The sequence below is a fragment of the Syngnathus acus genome, chromosome 21 (assembly GCF_901709675.1).
Source record: "Syngnathus acus chromosome 21, fSynAcu1.2, whole genome shotgun sequence".
NCBI classification, from domain to species: domain Eukaryota; kingdom Metazoa; phylum Chordata; class Actinopteri; order Syngnathiformes; family Syngnathidae; genus Syngnathus; species Syngnathus acus.
The window spans coordinates 9,069,821-9,093,289 of NC_051105.1; the positions used below are offsets into that span (position 1 = coordinate 9,069,821).

The 23,469-nt window shown below is 39.1% G+C and overlaps 1 protein-coding gene and 1 long non-coding RNA gene across 4 annotated transcripts; one reads left to right on the top strand and one right to left on the bottom strand.

The window, feature by feature from the left end:
* Positions 1 to 6,896: 6,896 nt before the first annotated feature.
* Positions 6,897 to 19,106, bottom strand: LOC119115316. Its single transcript, XR_005096125.1, has 4 exons — positions 18,912 to 19,106; positions 14,015 to 14,080; positions 8,118 to 8,165; positions 6,897 to 7,677 (listed from the first exon to the last, which is right to left on the bottom strand). It is a non-coding gene; the product is annotated as an uncharacterized LOC119115316 (long non-coding RNA).
* stx19 (syntaxin 19) lies at positions 18,347 to 22,944 on the top strand. Of its 3 annotated transcripts, none has more exons than XM_037239720.1 (5): positions 18,347 to 18,646; positions 19,976 to 20,233; positions 20,452 to 20,688; positions 21,000 to 21,212; positions 21,425 to 22,944. In XM_037239720.1, exons 2-5 carry the CDS (start codon positions 20,009 to 20,011, stop codon positions 21,659 to 21,661), a joined length of 912 nt encoding a protein of 303 aa, XP_037095615.1. In that variant the 5' UTR covers positions 18,347 to 18,646; positions 19,976 to 20,008; the 3' UTR covers positions 21,662 to 22,944. The 3 variants fall into 3 exon arrangements, with proteins under 3 accessions (XP_037095615.1, XP_037095614.1, XP_037095613.1); XM_037239719.1 differs by having other exon boundaries at positions 19,997 to 20,233; XM_037239718.1 differs by having other exon boundaries at positions 18,348 to 18,646; positions 19,973 to 20,233.
* Positions 22,945 to 23,469: the final 525 nt, after the last annotated feature.

The following is a 23,469-nucleotide window of genomic DNA, read 5'->3' on the forward strand; positions in this document are numbered from 1 at the left end:
AAAAAAGTGATGGGCCAATGTGGGCGAAGGGTGTTTGAGATGGTGGTGCCAGAGATGATGGGATGCAAATGGATGCGTGAAGTGTTTACACGTGCCTAATTCCCACTTGTCAATCAATTTGAATGCTCAGGAGAGTTTAGAATCAATTCCATTTGATGGGAAGAATGAGTCAAAAGGAGGGCTTTGAATGGAAGCTTTGAGAGAGAAATATGCTGTTTGGGAATTTGAAAAAAAAAAAATGGAAAGATTGGAGTGTTTTGTCTCACAATGGTAGAAGTCTCAAGCGGTGTTTTTTTTTCCCTTCACCATTTTTAGAAAATGTATAAAATCCAACACAGTAGCCTTGGGAAATTTTCACATTGACCTTCATCTGTGATCCACTTGATCTTTAGGGCAAGCAATTTTAAAGGCAGCTTTACACACTGGTGCGCCACTTGAAATTCTATTTTGACAGCATTTATGCAACACATTTCAAATCCGCATACAGGTTAAAGTGCACATGTATTCAAAGTCGTATATGGATGGCGGCATTCCAACCTGACCCCAAAAGGTTCACTGCAGGCGACTATTTCAACACCTCTTTAAAATAGAATAAACTCACTCAAGCACTGAGATTTGCGCCTTCTTCATAGGCATAGAAGTCTGAAAATTATTTCCGGACGCCGCATGAACCTATCTTTAAATTATTCCCTAAATGTCCGAAATTAGCCCCCCATGTGCCAATCCTCCACACTTCTAACCACAAATTAAAACCTCCTACCTGGATGAGGCCAGCCATTATGCCGCCCTTCAATTGGGACAGCTATAGTGTGAGAGAATCACGGGCAGCCGGGACACAGCAGCAAAGATTGCACGTAGGAGACAATGTCGGATGGAAATAGGGAGCTTACCAAACTGGCGCACTGATGAGCTGTCATCCGTATTATGCAAATGCAAAGCAGCTGGTTCATACAAAGGTCAACCCGAAAGGAAGTCGGTGCAGTGGCGGCCAATCACGATGGCCGCTGGCTGTCACGGGCCCCAGCTGCAAAACATGAGGTTAAGTATAGTTCCATTTAGTATAATATTTTAAGTAATCTTTGGTTTCCTTTTTGATATTTATTAAGCATAAGAAAATTCTTGTCTTGTGAAAGTCTTACATCTAAAATATATTAGTGCTATTATGCGCAATGATTGTAAAATATTGCAATCCTAATCACGGCATTCTTAAAATAAAGGAAACCTTGAACGAAAGACGTTCACACTTAACATCGTTAAAAGTTATGAAATGTCTCAGGTGTCCCCTTATTCATTTCATATTTTCCTCAATGTCTTTTCAGAAATGTCGTATCCGTGGTCAACCTTTATTCTGAGGTTACTCCCCAAGGCCAAGTGATGGATCCTCTGAATGATGAAAGCTTTTTTTTTGATGTGCCTAATTGATCCACATCTGGGAATAAAGCGGTCGAAGAGGTTGAAAAAGAGTCTGAAGCACAAAGTTGAGGATTATGGAAAGCTAGCAGAGTCCAGGGGCATGCTTCCTCTTCTTTTGAAATTTGCATATCAAGGTATCACAAATTACTGCATTCAAGCAAAACATCTGCCTGCTCTTAACTGATCGTTGTCAAATTGATGAGGGAAATTTTAGACTGTAACTATCCTAACAAAGTAAGTCTTAATACTCCCCTACAAATTTTATTATTATATTTATTATTATTATTCCAAAGTAAAAAACGGAAAAAAAAAAGTTGGTTATGTGGAATGCTGCTGGAAGTAAAAATTAAAAGACAACTTTCTTAAGACACATTTGAAAATCTTCGACAATGATTTATTTATATCATGCTGCAATTCTGATTAAGTCATTGAAAGAATCATAGACAAATAAAACCGAATGGACAATTCAGCAAAATTTTTACTTTAGGCCTATTTAAAATTGTATGACAGGACTCCAGAGAGTTTCAAAAGAATTTAAATGCAGAGTTCAGATGGAGTTTAAATACTCTAATACTATTTGGAGGGCGGGGCTCCGTGGAGACATTTCTGAAAAGCAGGAACAGTATGGTCTCATTCCTTTCATGAACTAACTGTAGAGTCTCTCATATTCTACTGTAATTTTCTATTGTCTATTAGTTCATTCATCAACACGTTAAATATATAACCTTATATGAGCCGTGCGTTTAATTATGCTCTCAAGATTTATGACAAAGGTCTGCATTCATACTCATTGCAAACATAAAGGAATGATTTAGCACAGTATATCTATTTAAAATGCATAATATAGACAGCTGCTTATTTACATACACTCTTATTAACTAAACCAGTAAAATTAGCTACAAACTTCGACATCTGGACACCGGCATGAACAAACAAGGCAGTTCATAATTGAAACGTATAAACTCATGTCATATACGGTATCCAATATTCATTTCTCACACAGTCAATTTGGATATTTTTTTGTACTAATAAATTTATTATTATTGTGATTGCAATAATCATCATCAATTTAGTCTGTTTTATTCATTTGTGCAGACGTTCCTAATAAACTGATATAATGTGGTTAAACAAAGGATGATAATAAAAATCGAAAGAGAGGTAAGGCGCACACCTCCTTGCATTGATTAACCCTGCTAATGTGCTAATTTAGCCTGGTAAATTTTCTCTCTGCAACACCAGTCTCATCAAGGACCAATTAGCTCCTCCGCAGCCCACAAACATCTATCATAACGAGACAGACACACTCATCATTTCTCTTTAATGCTGCAACCCACGGCAGCTCCCCGCAGTCGATAGCGTTCCTCATGCGGAACTACGGTAAAACCGTGACCTTCCTGCAATCAATAGGCCGCAAACTTTGCTGAATGATAATGGCAATTGACTGTTTTTGTTTTTTTTCATTTTTACATGCAATACTTTTTATATATGGCTTTGATGAGGAAAAATGTGAGACTCACTATGATTGGCTGGTGATGAGTTCAAGGAGTAGCCAGCTTGAGCTAAACCGCAAACTTAAATAGGACAACTGTTAATAAATAATTAAATAAAAACAGGGATTAATTACAGTTGTGTGTGTTTGAGTTTATAAGAAAAAAAAAGACTTATATAAAGCAAATTTCAAACTTCAGGATATTTTCCTCACACATGGATGTGCATGTTTACAAATCTAATATGTAAAATACAGAAGTCAAACTCTCTGCATATAATGCATGTATTTCTATTAACTAATAGTGGACTAAAATCTGTTTTAATATTTGTGTATGTGCAGATTATCCAGATGTGCATGGTGGAATAATTTGCCAAAAGTAATGTTCATCATAATAAAGCCCCCTAATTTTGGCTCGCTTATATAAAAACAAATCTTAATTTCCACAAACCTCCTGTGAAAACAAAACACTTGAATCATAACATTCTGGTACAACAGATTTTGCTGTTTGGCAGGATTTTGTTATCAGACACAGACGGCTGCCCATTGAGCATCTCCGAAGAAGAGGAATATGGCTGGAGAATATGCAGTGTCGTATTTATGCACAGTGCCGTCATTACTGAATAAAGCTTCGGAAAAATGCAGGCGAACAGCCTGATATGTGAATTAGGACAAAACATATTCACGCGAAAGATCTTTTTTTGGGGGAGGTTGGTTCAGCTATTTTTTGTTGTATGACTTCACATGTTCACATTGTCCCTCATACATAGTACCTGATCGAGCATTCACACATTTCCCGCACCATCTGTCAGCTTGCTGATTCCAGAACAATAAGCGGAATTTCCCTCCTACACCCGCCTCAAAGTGGAGATAATATTTCAGCCCATTTGCGCTTCTCATGGAATCATAGATCATGTCAATTTGTAAGCAAGCCTCATTTATCTAACCATGTTCATATTTGCTGGATGTAAAGGCAGAGTTTAGAAGATACAGGTTGCTGCTTTATGACATTTTCTAATACAGATGATTCACAATTACATTCCCTCCTGTGGAGAATATCTAATTAACCCAAGCCACAAGCCCTTGGACTGTGAGAATAAATATACCGAGACACGGTGGGGGGGCAGTGGAGGGAGGGTATGCATGTTCCGAATGGAGCAGCTGCGGGAGTGAGTCTAGAAACTTGTTGCTGGGAAACGGCATTGGCAACAACTGAGTCGTTAGGTCAGAACAATTCAGTGTGTTGATGTCCAAAATAAAACATCTGGAAAAAACAATTGTGATGACGCAGATATAGAAATCAGTGAAGTATATGCAAACTGGCTGAAGTATTCCAAAGGTCAGAATTGAGATTGGTAAATCAGGGTACTTGAATATAATTTCTAATCAGCTTGACTCACAAATGTGGTATCAAAAGAGTACAGGTGAAAATTGAAGAATTTTTGGTGCTCCTTATAGTCTGAAAAATACGGAAACTATTACGGTAACACACTGTCCATTTCATGTTCCGAGTTTTTTCTGTCATTCGGTGCCAATGTATGTTTTTGGCTCTCCTCAGCATAGGAAATTAGGTAGTGTGAGCAACTCGACAGGGAGGTCTTAAGATCCGCGTCTGCACCAGAAGGACGCCAGATTGTTCCTCTTGTTCCATTGTGTGAATCTGATTGCCATCTTGCATCCTGTCTCACTCCAGTGATATTTTTTGTTCTACTCCCTGTTGGATAGTCTTTGTTTTTTGTTGTCCCTGTTCTCTGAAGTTTTTGAATCTTCCCGGCAACCCTTCTCGCTCGCTCTATGAACCATCGTAAGCCACGCGTTTCCCTTGTCTTCTCCTTTTATTGTTGTGCTTTTGTTTGCTTTGACCTTACACCTTTTTTTGTTTGTTTTGGTTCGCGCATTTTTTGTGTCATATGTTTAACCTTTACAATAATTCTGAATAGATTTTTTACTAACTCCAATCTGTTTTGACCAAATACATATAGTGCGATGATTTGGCCTGAGCAGTTAATCTGTAGCCAGCACAGCGGTAATTTGCAAGCGCTGACATGTTAATCAAGAGATGATTTTTTTTTCTGGAAACACAAAGTAGGAAGATATACAGAGGATTGTTGCAGGGCAAATTATGGCACATTTTCTAGTGATCAATGAGGGCTGCAGTACAGCACCAGCTGTGTTATCATTGCTTTTTCATCCCCATCTGCCACGACTACTGCTAAACCTGACACTCTTTCAATCCGCTGGTTGTTACTACCCAGACAACACACACACACGCACAAGCAGAAACATATATTGTATTTGATTATCACAGCTGTGTTGGTGCTTTTTATTTTTGGATATTAACACTTTTTAACATGTTCTCAGCATCTCAACACATTTCAATGGAATGGAATGTTCTTTCTATGTGGATCTGATATGGACTATAGAATTTAATCTAATGGATGGGTTTGTCCTGCAATGGGGGTGTTTATATTTTTACAAAAGCAGACAATGAGAATGCGCAGCAGCGGTGAGTGGCAACCGTTCGTAAATGTCATATGAGATTCACTAAAAATTTAGTTTTAATGTGAGTCGTAAGTAAATATCGTAAAAGAAAAAGTTTAAAAGTTTGGTTGCGCTGAGATAAAATTATCGGTGAAGGAAATTCATTTGACAGCATGCAAAATATTATGCACCATGACCCGTGGTAACCTCAAGCTTCTTTGTTTGGATAATCCACAGATCTCTTGCTTTGACATGAAAGAAAAATCCATGGCCGTTTCATCACGATCAGCTGCAAATTGTACCTGAGAAGAGAAATTACCTTTGTCAGAAAGTATTTAAAAATTGGAACAATATTGCACAGAATAGCGTTTCCTCTCCTGAGAAGACTTTTTACGTTCTTTATTTTCTATCATCAACAATATTTGTGACTTTTTTTTCTTCAAATATCACATGCAGAATGAAAATGTTTATATTCATGTTTTTACAATCCTGCTCAGAATGATTTCTAAAAAAATAAATCCCCACGCCAAACAATGATAACTCTTTAGCTCTTTTATCATATTTTGCTGAAATTGTCATCTTGCATTTGAGATTGTGCTTGTTTTGAACACCTCTGTTATGCCCAAGCCCACTTACTTTTCATTTAGTTCCACAAAATAGAAAACAACCCAAGGCATCCCTCAAGCAAGACTGCTGAATTTACAAATTTTTCCTCAGATGCCAAAAGAGCTGTTTACCTGCTTGCCATCATCTCAGGGGTGAATGTCAACTCTAATCACACACTTTAATTCTTGCCTGTTGTGTTTTGGCTTCAACTTGGATTTGTTAAATAGAGCTTTGCTTCACTGTAACTGCAAGAATGATTAGTAAAGAAGTGTACAAACACAAATGTTCAATTTTTTGACAATTACTGACACTAATTTCATCAATGTAAAATTTATTTAATTTATCAACTCAAACAGGCTGTCACAAATATATTTTCCTTATCGTACGCCATTTCTGGAGACACAGTGTATTTGTTTTCACTTATCTAAGTTGATGCAGCAATTTAAAAAAAGCACAACAAATTTCCTGCACAATAAGTCCCAACCTGATTGCTCACATTTGCGATGTGTTGTGGGATGGAATAGAAAATGTCAAAACAAAAGCTCAGTCCTTTGGGTTGAATACATTCCTTATTTTATATTTTGCCAGCTCAGTGGCCTAGTGGTAGAGTGTCCGCCCTGAGACTGGAAGGTTGTGGGTTCAAACCCCGGCCGGGTCATACCAAAGACTATAAAAATGGGACCCATTGCCTCCCTGCTTGGCACTCAGCATTAAGGGTTGGAATTGGGGGGTTAGATCACCAACTGATTCCCGAGCGCGGCACCGCTGCTGCTCACTGCTCCCCTCTCCCCCAGGGGATGGATTAAAATCACACGGGGATGGGTTAAATGCAGAGGACAAATTTCACCACACCCAGGTGTGTGTGTGACGATCATTGGGACAAAAAAAAAAAAAAAAAATAATAATTTTTCTTATCTGAGATGTCACAACAATCATCTCGAATATTTTAAGTTCTGGTACCTCTGGGTTTTCAGAGAAACACGGGAGGATTTTCAACAATTACAAAATCCCAAACAATGAACAATGAATCATCCTCTGATAAATGACGGTTCACCCAGAGGACAACGTGCAGTGCTGCAAGTTCTACAGAAAGGATTAAAAAAAAAAATCTCTAAAAGTGATAGCCACAACTCATTTGCATATTGCACATAACACATTTTGATGATAGTATTTAACACTGGACAGAAATGCAAAGTACAAAAAGCAAAAGGTGATCTCTGCGATTAGCTTACATCATCACTCACATTTTTTATTTATTGACCACCCCTCACAAGACCTGTTCTGGAACATTCTCTCACTTGAGATTGTAAATCAAGTTAAAAATCCAAACACCATGAGACTTTTGGATAAAAGACGCAGCATGTTCACCAGTCTAGCGGCATTCTCTTCAACCTTTGTGAACAACCTCAACTGGGATTCACATCACTGAACAAAATTTCAGAGACTCATCCTGAAGATAAATGCAGGTTTTACATGTTTACTAAGTATCAGCTTGACTGCAAGCAGTCGAGTTCACTGCAGGGGTACTGCGGCCCTCACTGTCCTCTGTCATCCCGGCAGGAGCGAGTAAATCAGAGAGAACAAGAGTTTGATGGACATCCTGTGGAATTGTCTCGGTCAGGGTTCCGTAATGGAGATGTGCATCTGCTGCATCATGCAAATCCTTCACACAGAGCCCGTCCACGGAGACGCTGTGATCAAGAAGAATCCAAAGAAAGAACGAGGTTTGGAATTTGAAAAACCATCCTGCTACTATGTTAATGTCACAAGCTTCACATTCGGTTAAAGTGTAAAACAGAATACATGTCATGCGGCTCTTGTGTTTCTGAGAATATACGGTACGTGCTTGGTAAAACAGGCATACTGCTTGAGAAAATGTCTTCCGTGAAAATATTTAAGTGATATATAACCCACAGTTATAGGTGAAAGATGAAAATGACGGCACGTATAAAAATGCCAGCGCCTCTGTCCACACCATGACTGCATATAAATAAATTTAACCAGGACCATGAATCACTTCCATATAGAACCCCGTCGCGTTTATTCTCGACAGCCTTGACGAACAGCAATATCAGCTGCAAGACAGTGATCAATCTGCATTACATTTACAAACTACTAAAACAACACTCACCTTTTCTCCTTGTCGTACAGCGCAAAGCATTGTGGCTGAGTTCAGGAGCTGGGGACAGAAAGCATTAAACTAAAAGGTCATTGCTCAGTTATTAGGCATGGCGCTGTTTGCTAATAGCTCTGCCCAGAGAGGCAGCTATTGATCAGGACCTGTCCCCGCTCCAACAGGGAGGATTACACACATTTCATTTGTTCCATCTAATTGAGCAGGGTTCACCTTGCAGGGAGTCCTCGTGCATGTACACACGCCAAAGCACCTACAGTATATGCTTGGTTTAATCCGAACATGTGCACATGTGGATACAAAGAAACACATACGAACACGGTTGAAGCAATAAACAACGGAAGCAAATATTGCGGTTCGGTAATATTTGCATAGTGGACTGCGGATTTACGATGGTCTTATATAAATATGTTGACAGTAGTGAATCAGCTTACATGTGTCACTTATGATAGAGTTAATCACATAGCTCTCTGAATAAATAGTCATGAACATGTTTTCTAGTATCATATTTTTCAGACTGTATGGTGTACTGGATTAGAAGGTGCTCTCTCAATGAAAAGGTCTATTTTGGGAAATTTGCATATATAAAGGTGCCTTGGGTTACAAGGTGCCCCAGGTTATAAGGCGTAGAGTCTCAAGGAACAGGTCTATTTGTAGAAATTTCCATAAGGTGCACTCGGTTAAAAGGCCCAATGGACTATAAATTGCATTACTCGACGTTAAGGGAAACAAACCGGACCAGCAAATGAGTCAAAGTTCATCCAACTTCAGTTTGACATCCATTCATAAGGTGCAGTGTTAATTTTTGAGAAAATTAACAGATTATAAGTGTGGCTTATATTCAGAAAAATACGGTTAATCATCAGTGTATTTGAATTCCGGCGAGGCCCTGCGCTAAATCTCTTAGATGTTTATCTGGACGATCTAATCAGATTGAAACCAGTAATAGGGTTCTCAAGATCTGCTGGGGCATGCATCAAGTCATTTGAGGGAGCCGTATCGTACTGGAGAAGTATCGTAGCATTTTATTGTATAAAGAAACATATTTGGTCTATCAAGTTTAGTCAATCAAGTATATCAGACAGAACAATAAGCAAAAGGAGAACCTGACGACGCCGACCACTATTCCAAAGCCATTCTTTTCCAATATATACGTGGAATATCCTCAGAGTATTCCCATTTTTCCTATTCAATTTCATTTCATGGCTCATACGTTGATCGTTATTTAGAATTTGCGATCCGGATGCATTTTGAATCGAAAGACCACAACAAAGCAAAAATGGAAGTTTGACTTTTGTTTAATTCATCAACATCTTGCACCATTTTTATCATCCTTCACGGAGCATTTGATGTATTGCTGCAGTTGCTGTAAAGCCTTTGTTTTGTGGGAGGTCAATAACTCATCTGTGATCACGCAGTGTGACCGTTGTGATGCACTCTGATCGAGAGAGTATTAGACTCTTTTGGTGATCAACAGCAAATCTGTCACTGCTATACAGAGTGACACAACCTTAAGAAGCATCTTCAGCGGCCCGATAACTTACACAGTGTTTTATCACAGCACGAAAAGGTTCTATAGGGCAGTTGGAGCACACATTCATCATTTTATAATTATGCATTATATGCAAGGGCTTGGCATGTTGACAAATTAAGCAATCTGGAAAGGCACAAGGATGCAGAGGGCTTAAAGGAACTATTATCAGATAAGTTTGGACCTCAGCGCGCTGCATATTACTGCCAAAGGCGTATTGTGTACTCTAACATGAGGATCCAGATTTAAAAGATACACCGAGGATGTCAATCATTTTTTAAATCATAAACCACCAGACCTTAATTTATTCATCTCAACCACTTAATTTTAGTCATATTACACAACCAGAATGTTAGTTTAGTAAAAGTTACCACATATACCAAAATAACACAGTAAAGTGCAAATACATAAAGAAAAATATTTGTAGTCTGTTACCTTACAAGACTTCTGTTCTTGATATTACACAACAGTGCTGACCTACTGCACCATGGACAGTTTCAATTTCACAGCCAGTGTCCATTATGCACACGGCAGATTAAGGGTCTTGTGCAGCCTAATCGCAGACAGAGTCAGATTGCCCTCAATGTGGCTTCACTGGCTCTTAATGAGGCCATTTTCCTGCAGCGAGGATCACTCAAGGGGAACTAATCTCTAGTGTGAGGTCCAGGGGGGGGCAGAGAGTATGAAAATAGCAGCAAGACTTTTTGTTTTTATCGATTTTGTCCGCTGCAGGCTATCGAAGGACCGATCACACCTGTGTGTTTTTACAAGTAGTAAGAATTATTTTTTTAAGTAAGCCTAACTGGAGGCTTACCATTGCTACGGATTTCGATTGAACGGCTTCAAATATAACCGATTCAAAGGGAATCCAAGCAAGTTTGGAAACTGGAACAGCAAACCAGGACACATTCAAAAAGTAATGAACACAGAATTGAAGTCTCAAAAAGACAAAAATAAATGTACTATTTTTGCATACTTCTTAGTGCGATCTATCAGTTTTTCTAACAAACTAAACAATTAATTATTGCATTTGTCGATAAATAAAAACAAATACATTTCTTATCACTTGAAAAGCAAGCAGTTACATAACATTGCTTGGTCTATAGTGTGAGAATATTTTTCATCAGAGCAGGTTGTTTTACACACATAGGCAGTTTGCTCCTCTCCGTTGTCAAAATACATGCTGACACATTCACTTGCACATTGGCCTTTTGACCTCTGACACTCAGAGGGCACTGGGAAGTCTCATTAGTCACAAAATGCAAAGACACAATTGTGGAGAAGGTTGGCAAAAATGGAATGTCGTGGAATAGTTGCTGTCAGTGAAAAAGCAAGTATAGCAGAGCTCATTCATATTTTCCAGAAGAGATGGAGGCCATTAGCGCCTAATAATAGCGCAAGAATATAATGTTATATGCCAAGACACCCTGTCCGCAGTGGATTACAATTTAGACACTTAACAATTGGCCACTTACTTCCATTGACGTGCTTCAGTGGGATATTTTGAGACGTTTCATTTCCTGACAGCTCCAAAAGGTTATGATTTACATAAAGGAAATGTGATTTTGATTAAGTCTTTATCAATGAAGGAGGAGCCTGGCGAAAAGGGAAAAATGTGTGGTTGGAGACCACAAACAAGTTGAAGTCTGGGCTGGGTATAGCGGAGACATATTGTATTAATTATGTGCTATTAATTGTACAGTAAATGTGTTGGACATTAATGCCAAATCTTGTAAAAAGTCCCGTGGTGAGCAAGGTTTTAAATGAACCACTCCTGACTTCCTCTAAATGAATTTAGATTATATCACCAACAAACAGCCTTAATGTTTTCGGCCGTTAAAGGGGCAGTGTGTAAATATTTTTTCCATATAGTGCTCAACTAATAGAATGCAATGACCTCGAACCACGCTGAGGAACATTTTTGCTAGGTTTGTCTCCTTCGGGTATCCATAGTAGAAATATGATGATGAGACATGTCAGCCTCCTGTACGGTGAGGCGTGACTTATGTAATATACCGTATTGGCCCGAATATAAGACGAGGTTTTTTTCATTGAAATAAAACTGAAAAAGGGGGGGTTGTCTTACATTCGGGGTCTAGACAAAGGCTTTTTTCAAACTTGAGTCTTGAAAAAGAGGTGGTCGTCTTATATTCAGGCCAATACGGTAATTAGCGATGACAAGACCGACGGCGAACTACAAAAATATGTTAATGTGATAAAAAAACATTTTTGCCCATTATTAAAACAAAATTAAGATTGAAACATTGTCTTTAAGCTCTCAAATGTTTCGTCAAAAGCAACAAACATGCACCACTACGTCAAAACAATTGGTGGAAAAATACAAATTAAAGTGAAAAATTCGCAGATGATGATAATCACAGTGATGAAAAAGACACTGCAATATTAAAAAAAACAAATAGTCCATCTTATTGATAAATGAGGCAAGGTGATTTTGGCCCGTAGGTGAGTGAATGCAGCATAATCTGTTCCATGGTGGTGGCATGTCTCAAATGAGGCAATGCATGAGCAGGTGTGAATGAGTCAATTAAAAGTTTTAATGACAGGGAGGCTATGATGATGGAAAGAGGAGGGAGGAGTGGATCCGCATACCTAAGTGCGAGACTTTGTTCCAACGAGGCTCTCAAGTGCGTCGAAACGCTGCCAAGCTCCAGCTTATAAAGCTGACTAACCGTCTATCTGTCGCTGCCAGTTTGCACTTGCTTCGTCTGTGGGGTCTCCTTTTAGAACTTTGAATGGAAGTTCTTAAGTGGAGGAAGTTCGTGAGCAATTTAAATTGTAAATTTAAGGCATGAAGTAACATTTGATTGGCCTTGACAGCGCTTGCATTTACTTTGTGGCTAAGAACAACCAGCGCATTGTCGCTTGCTTAATGAAACATTTTTAATAGTTTCCATTTGGGCCCTAATATTGTATTATAAACGTCTTACATTGGCATCAATATATTTGGTGACAAAGTTTGTTGATTCTTCCCAAAAAAATTGGACGGGGCTGTTATAAATAGTGACCTACTTCTGATAAAACCTCTTTTTCATTCTGTGCAGATGCTGGATTTTGCTTTATATCTGTTTCATTTTCATTTTGCGACCAACTCCTTTCTCCTGCTCACTGAGTAGGCCTTGTCCCCAGGCCAGACGGGATAATTAGATTTGGGAATGCAGGGAAAAAGTCAACGCTCTTGCCAATACAGTCGCACATGCCCAATACGGTCTAGATTATGCAAATCAGCAGCTCTTGCTTCCTTTGAAAATGTACAGAGATAAACAGAGGGTTCACACAGAGGACACAGAACGAGTCGCATCTTCCTTCCCGCTGTAAGAGAGGCAGCATCACTCTCATTAAGTTTATTGGTTATAGCTACTCGACGCTATGCTTTAGCAACTTTGAGAAGGTATTTTTAACTGGAATTCAACTGCCTCACAATCTCATCTTTATTTTGGTCTTGAAACAGCTGTTTAAGGATGCAAGTATTGCAAAAAAAATAAAATAGCAGTTAAGGGGGAATGAAAATTAATTTGTTCAGCATATAATTATTACTCATATGCTGGGCTAATAGGAATGGGGGCAGGCAGCTGATATAAATCCAATTAAGGGAAAAAGCATAGCGTGACAAGGCAGTTGTCGTGGTGTCTGCATTTTAATTCAACAACCCCAAAAAAAATCAGACCTGGCCATTTTCAGTTCTTGTATGCAGTAGAGCGGATAAGCAAAGAAGTTTCTGAGAGTCAAGCGTCAACTGTACAAAAGCATCATTGGCATTACGTTGCCCAACAAACGGTAAATAGACGAGGCTCTTATGCGAGCGAGAGATGATTGAAAATGGTCGTGTGTTTCCTTAGTAGCCTTGTGGGTGATAGCCTGGCCTCTGTCATCTATTAAGCAATCTTATTAATTCAAACACCATGCTTCATCATTAGGCTATTACAACTCTGATGTAATCTTGTCAGTTTTATGAATTAAATTACCTGTGTCCTACATGAATTTAATGGACTCTTTGCAAGAATTTATGACAGCTGTGGGGCGATCATTGAAAAGGAAATGAATAATTCCTCCGGGACCGAAAACACCTTGTTTAAGCTCGTGCGGGTGAATCAGTAGCCGATTCACATGATTCCACTTTCCAACCAACAGAGGCCAATTCAAACAATGATCTTCTTCACCTGTCTTTTACTGGGGTTCAAATTCAGGCCATGACAACTTACTCCAAGAAAATAACATGTCAATAATCGCAGAACTGCAGACATTCAGCTGCCAAGCTTAGACGGAGCATAAATAGCCTCCAGGCATGACTTGATGAGAAATTCTACCAGGCTTGGACAGAACCTGGTGAGCATTTGTATTTTACCTGTTATTCTTTTTGGGAACATTGAGAAATCATTGTCTTTTTGGGAGGGCAGGGTTCAAAAGATTTCTGGAAAACAAAAAGTACAGCAAAATTCCATCATGAACCATCTCCAAAACAGGATAGCTGCTGTATGATTTTTCAGTCAAAAAAAAAGATGTACTGTGCGATGAAAATATTTCTACGGGTGAACCAATTAGTGCATGGATAAGCTTAGGATAAAAAATAATAATTCATAGCATGGTTCAATAGAAAAAAAAAACAGACGCAACTGCTTATCTTCTAACTAATGTCTTCGTATACAAAAAAAGAAATGTTTCATAACAAGAGACACAACACTTAAAAAGTCCCAAAGAGTTGAGAATGACATTTGACTCTTTTGCAGCCCTTTGCCAACAACTGTTTGTTAAACGTTTAAAAAAAAAAAAAAGAAAAGATTCCAGCAGGCCACTGCACCATGCACACGTTTCATCAGTTTGCTGTATACTCCGCCTGCGGTGATTCACAATCCATGACTCTGCTCTTCTTGCATTATGCATAACTCAGTTGTTGTTCACCTCTGAATCTTACAGCCACAGACAAAAATATCAGTTGAGGAAAACAATGTTAAGTATTAACAATAAAAAATAGCATTAGTGGACATATTTTGAAAATACATTTTTGGAAAACATAATGCCCTCCCTGAATTAAAGTTGCTGTTGGTCATTTTTTAAATCATCTATATCATCCATTATTGGTTATTTACATGTGGTGAGCTATTTTTAGAACAGGTCTGCGGGCTACTTATGTGGTTCGTGGCTATGGAGAAAGTTTATTGCTCATACATACCAATCTTGCAAAAAATAAAAATAGAAAAAATAAAATGAGGATGAGCAGTACGTAAAACGGTTGGCTGGATTGATAGATATAGTCCCTGTGATCGCACTTTGATGTCGGCAAATGTTTAATATTGTCTTTTGTGGACGGACGCAGAAATAGAATGAATCTGAAGAATCTTAACTGCACAATAAAATCAATACATCCGTTCGGATATAACAGTGGCGTCATCTTCGAGATGGGAAGTTGTTTAGGCTATTGTTGAGTTTTTTTGCTTGAATGACAAAACTGAGAGAAAAGCGATTTTTTTTGTGGGGGTTTTTTCTTCCGCACCTAAGTGCCTTCAGAGGAGCAACAGGGGATGGAAGGCCCTTGGCATTGGCTGGTGCGTTTAACGGACTGGAAACAAGGCTTCATATTCAGCAATTTATGATCTCAACATAGGAAAAGCAGTATGGAAGAAAGGCTAGGGGAGGGAATAATAGGAGAGACCTCGGGAGGTGAAATGAAGGACATCGTCCAAGACAAACTCCCATCAGACGATGTCGATGAGAGACGCCCAGCTAACAGGAACAAATGGGATTGCTTCAATCTCAATTTCAAATGTTGTTTTAGAGAGGCTCCGTTTGGTGTTCACTTTTGTTCCCGCATATTTGACCTTCAAAATGTACAGTTTGTTGCTCACCGAATGATAACAACAAAATAATACAAACGTATCGTATACAAGGCAAAGATGACAAAAATGTTTGAGAAGAATTAAGCAAATTCATGTGGTTAATTTCTCTTTCCTGCCATCTCTCTTTCTCTTCCCCCTGCTGTCTGGCAGTTTAGCAGTTGGCAGAGTCTCCCTATCTCCTGACAAAGATTATGTTGGCAGGTAGTAGGTAGGTGATTAATCCGCCTGAGAGGGGAAACAACATTAACCTGCCTCTCAGCATTTGCCACCGCATCACCTTGCAGAAAATACATCGCTCCAACAATAAATTAGCCATATAAAGCTTTTATAAGCTCTATGGTATTTCCGACATAATTATTGTATGAATTAAAAAGAGCATGTTTACCCGGGATGCTTATAATGATCACATCAGCATAGTTGGCTGAAACCTTTTAACCATAAAGAGTCGGGTCCAAAACTGATTAGATCATTATTTTAGTACCCAAACATTTTTGTGACATTTTGTCTCGTAATGTGTTGTGAGATTTGATGATGTAAAATGCTCAATACAGATTGGGAAACACTGCATTAGGGGACATGAGTGGAAGATATTGAATATTGATCTTCAAAGGGGAAAGGTATGGTACGATCTGTCATTGTTAACTAATCATTACGAGATGTGAGTTATTCCACTACACACTGGTTCAGTGTTTTTAAGTCAAATGCTGTAAAGGTGAGTTTAGACACCTGTGCTCAGGAAATATTTTTTGAAAGAAATAGGTTTTTGCACATTTCATCTTTTTAATACATCCCTTAGCCTTCTCCTACCTGTCTTTCTTTACCGCCCAGCACTCTCCATCTGTCTTCCTCTCTGTTTGGTGCAGATGGAGCAACATGACAAGGGCATGGAAGCCAATCCATTCGAACCTTGTCATCTGCAGGCATTTCGATCTGCCTCTATCTCGATTAGGGGTGGCCGGCTGGTGGGAGATGAGTGTGGGCATGTTTGTGTATGTATGTGTGCATATGTGTGTGTGTCTCAGATATGTAGGGATCTGGTCTATTGCATTGCTAACCTGTCTCCTGCAACACCTCCTACTTCTTCCTTCTTGTCATTAACCTGTCACATACCGGTGTATGTATGTAAAAAAATATATATATATACACACATACAAAAATCAGGATACACCAGCATTGCTGCCCCGCAGAAGATCCACTCTCTATTTAAATAGAGCCCTCAGAGTACTACGTAGGTTAACATGGACAGCAACGTAAGCATATTGCCTACTTATGTTACATTAGTTATAAGTTCAAATTGCACCAAAGGGAACATTTATACAGATTCTTAATTCTTCATTTGACCAAGCAAGGCCACAACTTGGGTATCCATCTCCCTCATTGGCTTAATGACGGTGGCTTTGCCCTCATTATCCTTGCCCCTCTGACCAGCTATAGCGCCACACTCATTTATCTTCTCTAGCATCTTTCTCATATGACACTTAGATGAAGTTTAGAAGGTGCCGTGATGGCGTTTTTGCGGCATGATAGAATTGTCTGGTCCAAGCGGTACACGGGATATCAAAAACAGCCATTTGGCAAGAATTGGTTTGTTTGGAGTAATGTTGGTCGGTGCTAGCACAAAGAGAGATACTTCCTGGTGGTTCATAGTGGCAGTTGTGCATGAGGTATTCGGAGATGGAAACACTCTGACATCATTGACCTTTTGTACAATGTTGTGTCAACCAAGTTAGTGAGCAGCCGATTTAAACAAGCTCATTTCGTGGAAAACGGCAAAAACGATTATAGGAACGTATGTGTGTTTTTAAGAAATAGAGTGAGGTATTATTTTTAATTATTTGAGAGTCTCAAAGAAAAAAAAACCACCCTCCACCCCCACAAAACAGCTGATGCTGATGAAGGTGAATTTTGTAGCTCAGAAAACCGGTTTTGCTTTGTTGTCATAATATCTTGCCTTTGGGGATGACTGACTCATGGTTAACATAACGCAGCCTTATTACATGCACAGAGGTATAGCAGAATTAATCTTCACCCGCAACATTTGGCAGAGTCATCATATATTTAATGTGTCTTTTAATTGTCATACTGCTGGCAAAACAATACCACCCACTAGAAGTAAACTAAATGATGATTTCCAAACTTTGAAAGCTTTAATTGGTCCACATTGTGCTGGAGAAAAAAAATGTATCAATTAAGGCAACCTGCTTTGATGCAAAAAATATGTAAATTAAGCTTCAGAGTCAGACTAAAATATGCATTAAGGTTAATTAACTCTCTGACCCTTTCACCTATGTACTGCCTCAGAGGCATATTTAGCAACCACACCAACAATGTGGTTGCTGCAAGGTTATGAACACACAGTCGGGCTGAGGGGGTGTGAAATATTGCAACTGGCCTTCAAAGTTTAACATGACCCAGACAAAACTGTTGACCTCCCCAAACTTGTCTCATCCGCAAACACATGACACTATACTAGGAGCGGTTTAGCCGAGTGTGTCGCTTGCTGTGCTGAAAAGGCGCAGAGGGTTTTGGGGAGCTTGTCAGTTGAAATCTGTCAAAAGTACTCAGTGGACTTACTGAGGCCTAAGGAGTACAATACCCCCAGACCCAGAGGGCTTATCCCGGGAACTCAGACATTTCACATCGAAATCAACTTTGTGCATCTGAAACCTAACGCCCTGCTTGACACCTAAGTCCCATTGTTTGGCTTCAGCAAAGCACACAATCCATTTGTATTTGCTGTGTTCTGTTTACCTGACCAGAAATAAGGGGCGGGATTATGGCATCCTCTTCCTTCCCATGTGGTTTCGTCCCTTTCCATCACTGAAGGTAATCACGTCATCTGTCTTTTCTTTAGATAAGCAAATCAGCCTGCGGTCTGCTCCTTTCCTAGTGGCTTTCCTCAAAAGGAAAGGGAGGTGCTCCAATAGACTTCCTCAAAACTTTCCTAGCTTGGGAGTGCAACTTTTTCTCGGTGAGCGTTGGAGAGCAGCTGGTGGCTGCTTTTCAGGGCTCAAACATGACGCGTGAGTGTTAGATTTGAAGATGACTGACGTCAAGTGTGTTTACCATGGATTATATTCACAGATATATCTGGATAGGACAACTCAAGTGAGATCTTAAAATGGAATGCTGACTGACTGAAGGTAAATGTAATGATTTGTTTAAGTAATGTGTGGCTGTTCTTGTTTAAAAATCTGAAAAAAAGAGAAAACCCGACAGAACTACGTGAACTTCAGACTATGCTTACACATACACAACTTTGGATATCAAATGCGGGACCATGTCAGGAAAAAAAATAAACACTCCTTTTCCACCTTTATGAAGTTGTGGAATGTCGGTAAACAAGGAACCTGTTCTGTTTTACAGGACACAATGTTTGGATACAGAAATGAAGTGCAACAAACTCACTTTCTTGCAGCTTTTTGGTTGTGACGCCAGAGAATGTGTTCCCAAATCCTCTCAATACTTTTTTTTTTTTTTAATCGGCTCTTCTGTGCCCTGCTGTTAGCACTACAGAAAAAGAGGACAGGAAAGGGAGGGGGAAAGGGATCTTGGCCTCAAAACCTATGAATTACATTCTATTCTTTAAACTCTGATAAGCTTACACAAGCTTATCTGCTCTACTTCTGCTACAACCACTTGTTGATATGGCCCAACTAGAACTATTTGGCGAATTCCAACACGCCCGATAGCATCCAAAAAACTTATCTTCCACAATGCAGTTTTAAGGTCACTCAACATTTCTTTGAATATCAGATTGAAAATGCTACATGCCTAATTAAACGCATGAATACAACGCACTTCACCTTTCAAAGGAATTCAGACAATGTTGCGCTGAATCTTGGTTGGAATCAGAAGCAGAACCCTCCAATGTTTACTTCGGCTTTAGCAAATATCACCATTCCTTAGATGTGTGTCTAAAGCTTAATAAATTCAACTCTTGCAGTGCTTTTACAACACTGACAGCATTGTTTAACTCATAAAAGAATAATTATTTTTTTATCCATCTTTTGTTGTTATAAGTTCAGATTGTTTCTTTCTCAATGCAAATCTTGTTTACCCTTTCATTGTGGTTAGCCAAAATACTCACAAAAAAAATTCTGTGAATATGTGAAACGATGGAAAAAAGAATCCTTTGTTTATTGGCGGCGAATAAGAAATCCATTACAGTCTACTTGCATTTGGGCCAAGTGAGACAGTGATCCACCACATCCAGCGGATAGAGCCATCGTGAAAAATTGCTTTCTGCGCTAACACCCACTCAGCATTAGGGTCAAATAAAAGTGGAACAGGATGTCAGGGCACATCATGACTTTTTATTTTTTTCATGATTATTCAGGCTCGGCCTGTGGTTCCTATTTTGTGTACGTGCAGCAAGAAAGCAATACACATTGTAACAAGTAGTCCAAATCTGATGACTTGAAAGATATGTCGAGGATAAATTATCATTTCAGCCTCCTTTGTGACAGAAGCTCATTCCGTTGTTGTGCCTGTAATCCACCACAATGAGAGACCGCTTAAAAGAGTTACAAGAGAGGACTCAGGAGTTTCCCGATGGAGGAAGTGTGAGCTCTAACCTCCAGTCTGAGGATGAGAATGACATCGACGCGTCTGTGGTCGTCGGCGTCACAAGGCCAGAGGCTGTCCTGTTTGAAGAGGAGCCGGTCATCGATAATTTCCTATCGGAAGTTCAGCAGATCCGGAATGATATCGTCGCACTGGAGATCGAGGTTAGGTGTGCTTTGTGCAGTCATTCCCAACCTTTATTAAACCATGGCACCTGAAAAACAATGGTTTTCACAAATATCACAGCATGCCACCAAATGAAAATATTAAAAATATATATTTTACCATCTTCTTTCTAATAGATTTTTTTAAAAAGTCACTATACGTGATTAAATTACAATTTTTGGACAAATGACTGAAAATCACTTCTAATCGCAACCAGGTCCTGAAATTCAGCCAACAGCAGAAGATGTTGGTAGCAACCATGCGACGGTTTAGTATCATGAAAAAGGAGAGCAGCATAACGAGGGACATCAAGCTCCAAGCTGAAAGCATCCACCGACGTCTGGACAAGCTTTCTAAACAAGTACAAAAAGCAGAAGAGCAGCACGGCCCCTCTGCTGCTACGACGAGAATACAACGCTCCCAGCATGCAGCAATTTTTCTCAAATTCCAGCAGGTTGGTAAAAACAGCTAACATAAATTGTCTTTTTTTTCCCTCTATTTTATGAACAATTATGTAAAATAATGACACTTATAAAAATATTACCACAGGTTAAGAGGATTGTAGCAATCAAAGATGAAAATACTGATTTTTTCGAGTGGAATACTGAAATTGTTAGAACCAATAAGGGCAATCACTTTAATTTACTCAGTCAATTTACTTTAGTAGTGTTTTTCTACCTGGGGCTCCACCCAAATGTCTTCTCATTAAATTCCCTCTTCTTCATTCTCTCTCCTTTTATTTAAATTATTTTATATTTTATGCAGGTACTGCGCCAGTATAATGAAGGACTGTTGACCAAGCAGGAGCGCTGCAAGCACTTCATTATCCGGCAGCTGGAAGTCTCGGGAAGGGATATGACGGAAACGGAGGTGAACGAGATGGTTGCCACAGGAAAATGGGAAGTCTTCAATGAGAACTTGTTAAATGATGTCAGAATCACTCGCTCCCAATTGTCTGAGATTGAACAGCGGCACAAGGTGAGGGTGACGGCAAGCAAGTCAGATTTTATAAAAAAAAAAAATTGTGATTGCAATTGTGGCTTTTGGGAAAAGAGGAAATAACACATCAAATATTTTTTCATTATCAGTAGTTACATTTTGTTTGTAAATAACTTCCCAGGATTGTGGATTGTAGTCTCCTCGCGTTTACTAGTTCTGATTGACACTCTTTCTCTGTTGTTATCATTCAGGAGTTGCTGAGCCTTGAAAGCAATATGAATGAGCTGAGGGACCTCTTCATGGATATTTTCATGCTCGTGGAGGAACAAGGGACCCACATTGAGCACATCCAAACCAACGTAGAGATGACCCAAGATTACGTGGCGGCTTCTAATGAGAAATTCAAGTTGGCCGCCCGGTACAAAAAAAAGAACCCCCTTCGTCAGATCTGCTGCTGTTGTTGCCCTCCTTGGAAATGCTGCTTTTAAAGTTCTACAAAGTGGAATTTAAAGTGTCTCCCTTACCTGTTGGGACATTGGAATCGAGTGGCATTAAAGTGAAGGTTATGGTAGCGCGTTTCTTGCTGTTGGACACAGCGACGGTGAAGACGGGTTCAGCAGAGCATAGAAAACAATTAAGGGGAGACCAGGAATTGATATTTGAGGCACTTATTTCTTTGAAGAGGGTGTGAAGTGACTACTATTGGAAGAGACAGTTCACTGAGTGCTCTTCACCAACATGACTGTTTATTGGAGACCTTCACCATCATCTGAGAGGGGTCACAAACAAGACTCCTACCTCTTCCAACTTCATCACAAATTGTATTGTTCAAACTTGTTTGACCGCAAGCACTAGAATCTTTTTGCGAATGTTATATTTAGACAATGCACTTTCAACTGAAGCTCACATTTAATATTATGGGGAATGTTCTTTTTTTGTTTCAGATGCCGACGATGGGGGAGGTGGGGTGAGCATTTATTTCATAGTCTGATCATTTCATTTTAATAGTTACAGTAGAACCGGAGGAAAAAATAATCAGTATTGTTAGGTTTTACATTTCACTGTTAAAAAGTGGTGAAATGAAATTTAAAACAAGCCGGCTAAATTCATAAATAATTTACCATGGAGGCGGCTTGACCTACATAGATTAATTCAATTTTGATTATTTCATATGGTGATAAAAACAGTCTGTATTAGAAAAAAACAGATATAGACCATCCAGATGATTAAATAAATATTTGGACTAAAAATAATTATATATATATTAAATTAATGAATGTTCTTTTGCTCTGGTTAAAACACATTTATGGTGTACAACTAGTCCTATATTTAAATGTATTTAACTATTTTAATTTATTATAGTACACTTCACTTTTACCAAAGACAGATATACTAAACCAATGAAAGGCAGAATCACGTAAAATCACATTAAATAAGAGATATCCTGTGCCTGGTGTCTCACATTAGACAGGTGACTTGGGTGTGGCAATCCGGAACCCGAAAAACTGGTTTTGTCTGCCATTACGATAACTGTGCCTTCAGTTCCCAGAGGATCATCTGTGTAAATAGAGCCGCTAACTCTTCCTAAAGATGTGTACCGTTTTTTTTTTGTGTGGTTGCACATTTCTGATTCAAAACAAACATTCATGTTTCAACTTTAACAACACAAATGTTAAGGCTGACCGACAGGATTGACATTTAATACGTCAGTTTGACATTTTCTCCCACACGTTGGCCATTCACATGACATCTAATAAACGCTACCCATCAATACGGTGTTTTATTTAGGGAACATGTTATTTACAACGATCCCCTGGGTCTAGTCGGGGATCCAGGTGGGATTTCTTCAAGATGTTTACTGGCATTTCAGCAGCATCACAAGTGTTGTGATTTTCCTCAGCCTCACTCTGATTGGGGTGACATTTTGAAAGTAAAACATAAATGTCTTAAGCATGTATGCTTGAATATGGAAGGAAATTGGCAATATTTTTGGATTTTACTGCCTGGCATGCTGTGCTGCTGTATAAGCTGACAAAAAAATGCATGTTCCAGAGCAGCAACAATGCCATCCAGTGTTCACTGACGTAATTGCCAGTCAAATGTACTCATTGACTCCCTTGTGTCAAATTAGAATGAAGAGATTGAGAATTTGCATAGTTGTATTACAGAATTGACAGGTCAGATCTAGTTTAACGATGGCAGCAAAGAAATCTGTGTGGAACAATTGTTCATGCATGATAACGGAAAGACATCAGCCAGTTTTCATCCACACTCCCTAAAAGTCTATAGTGAGGGT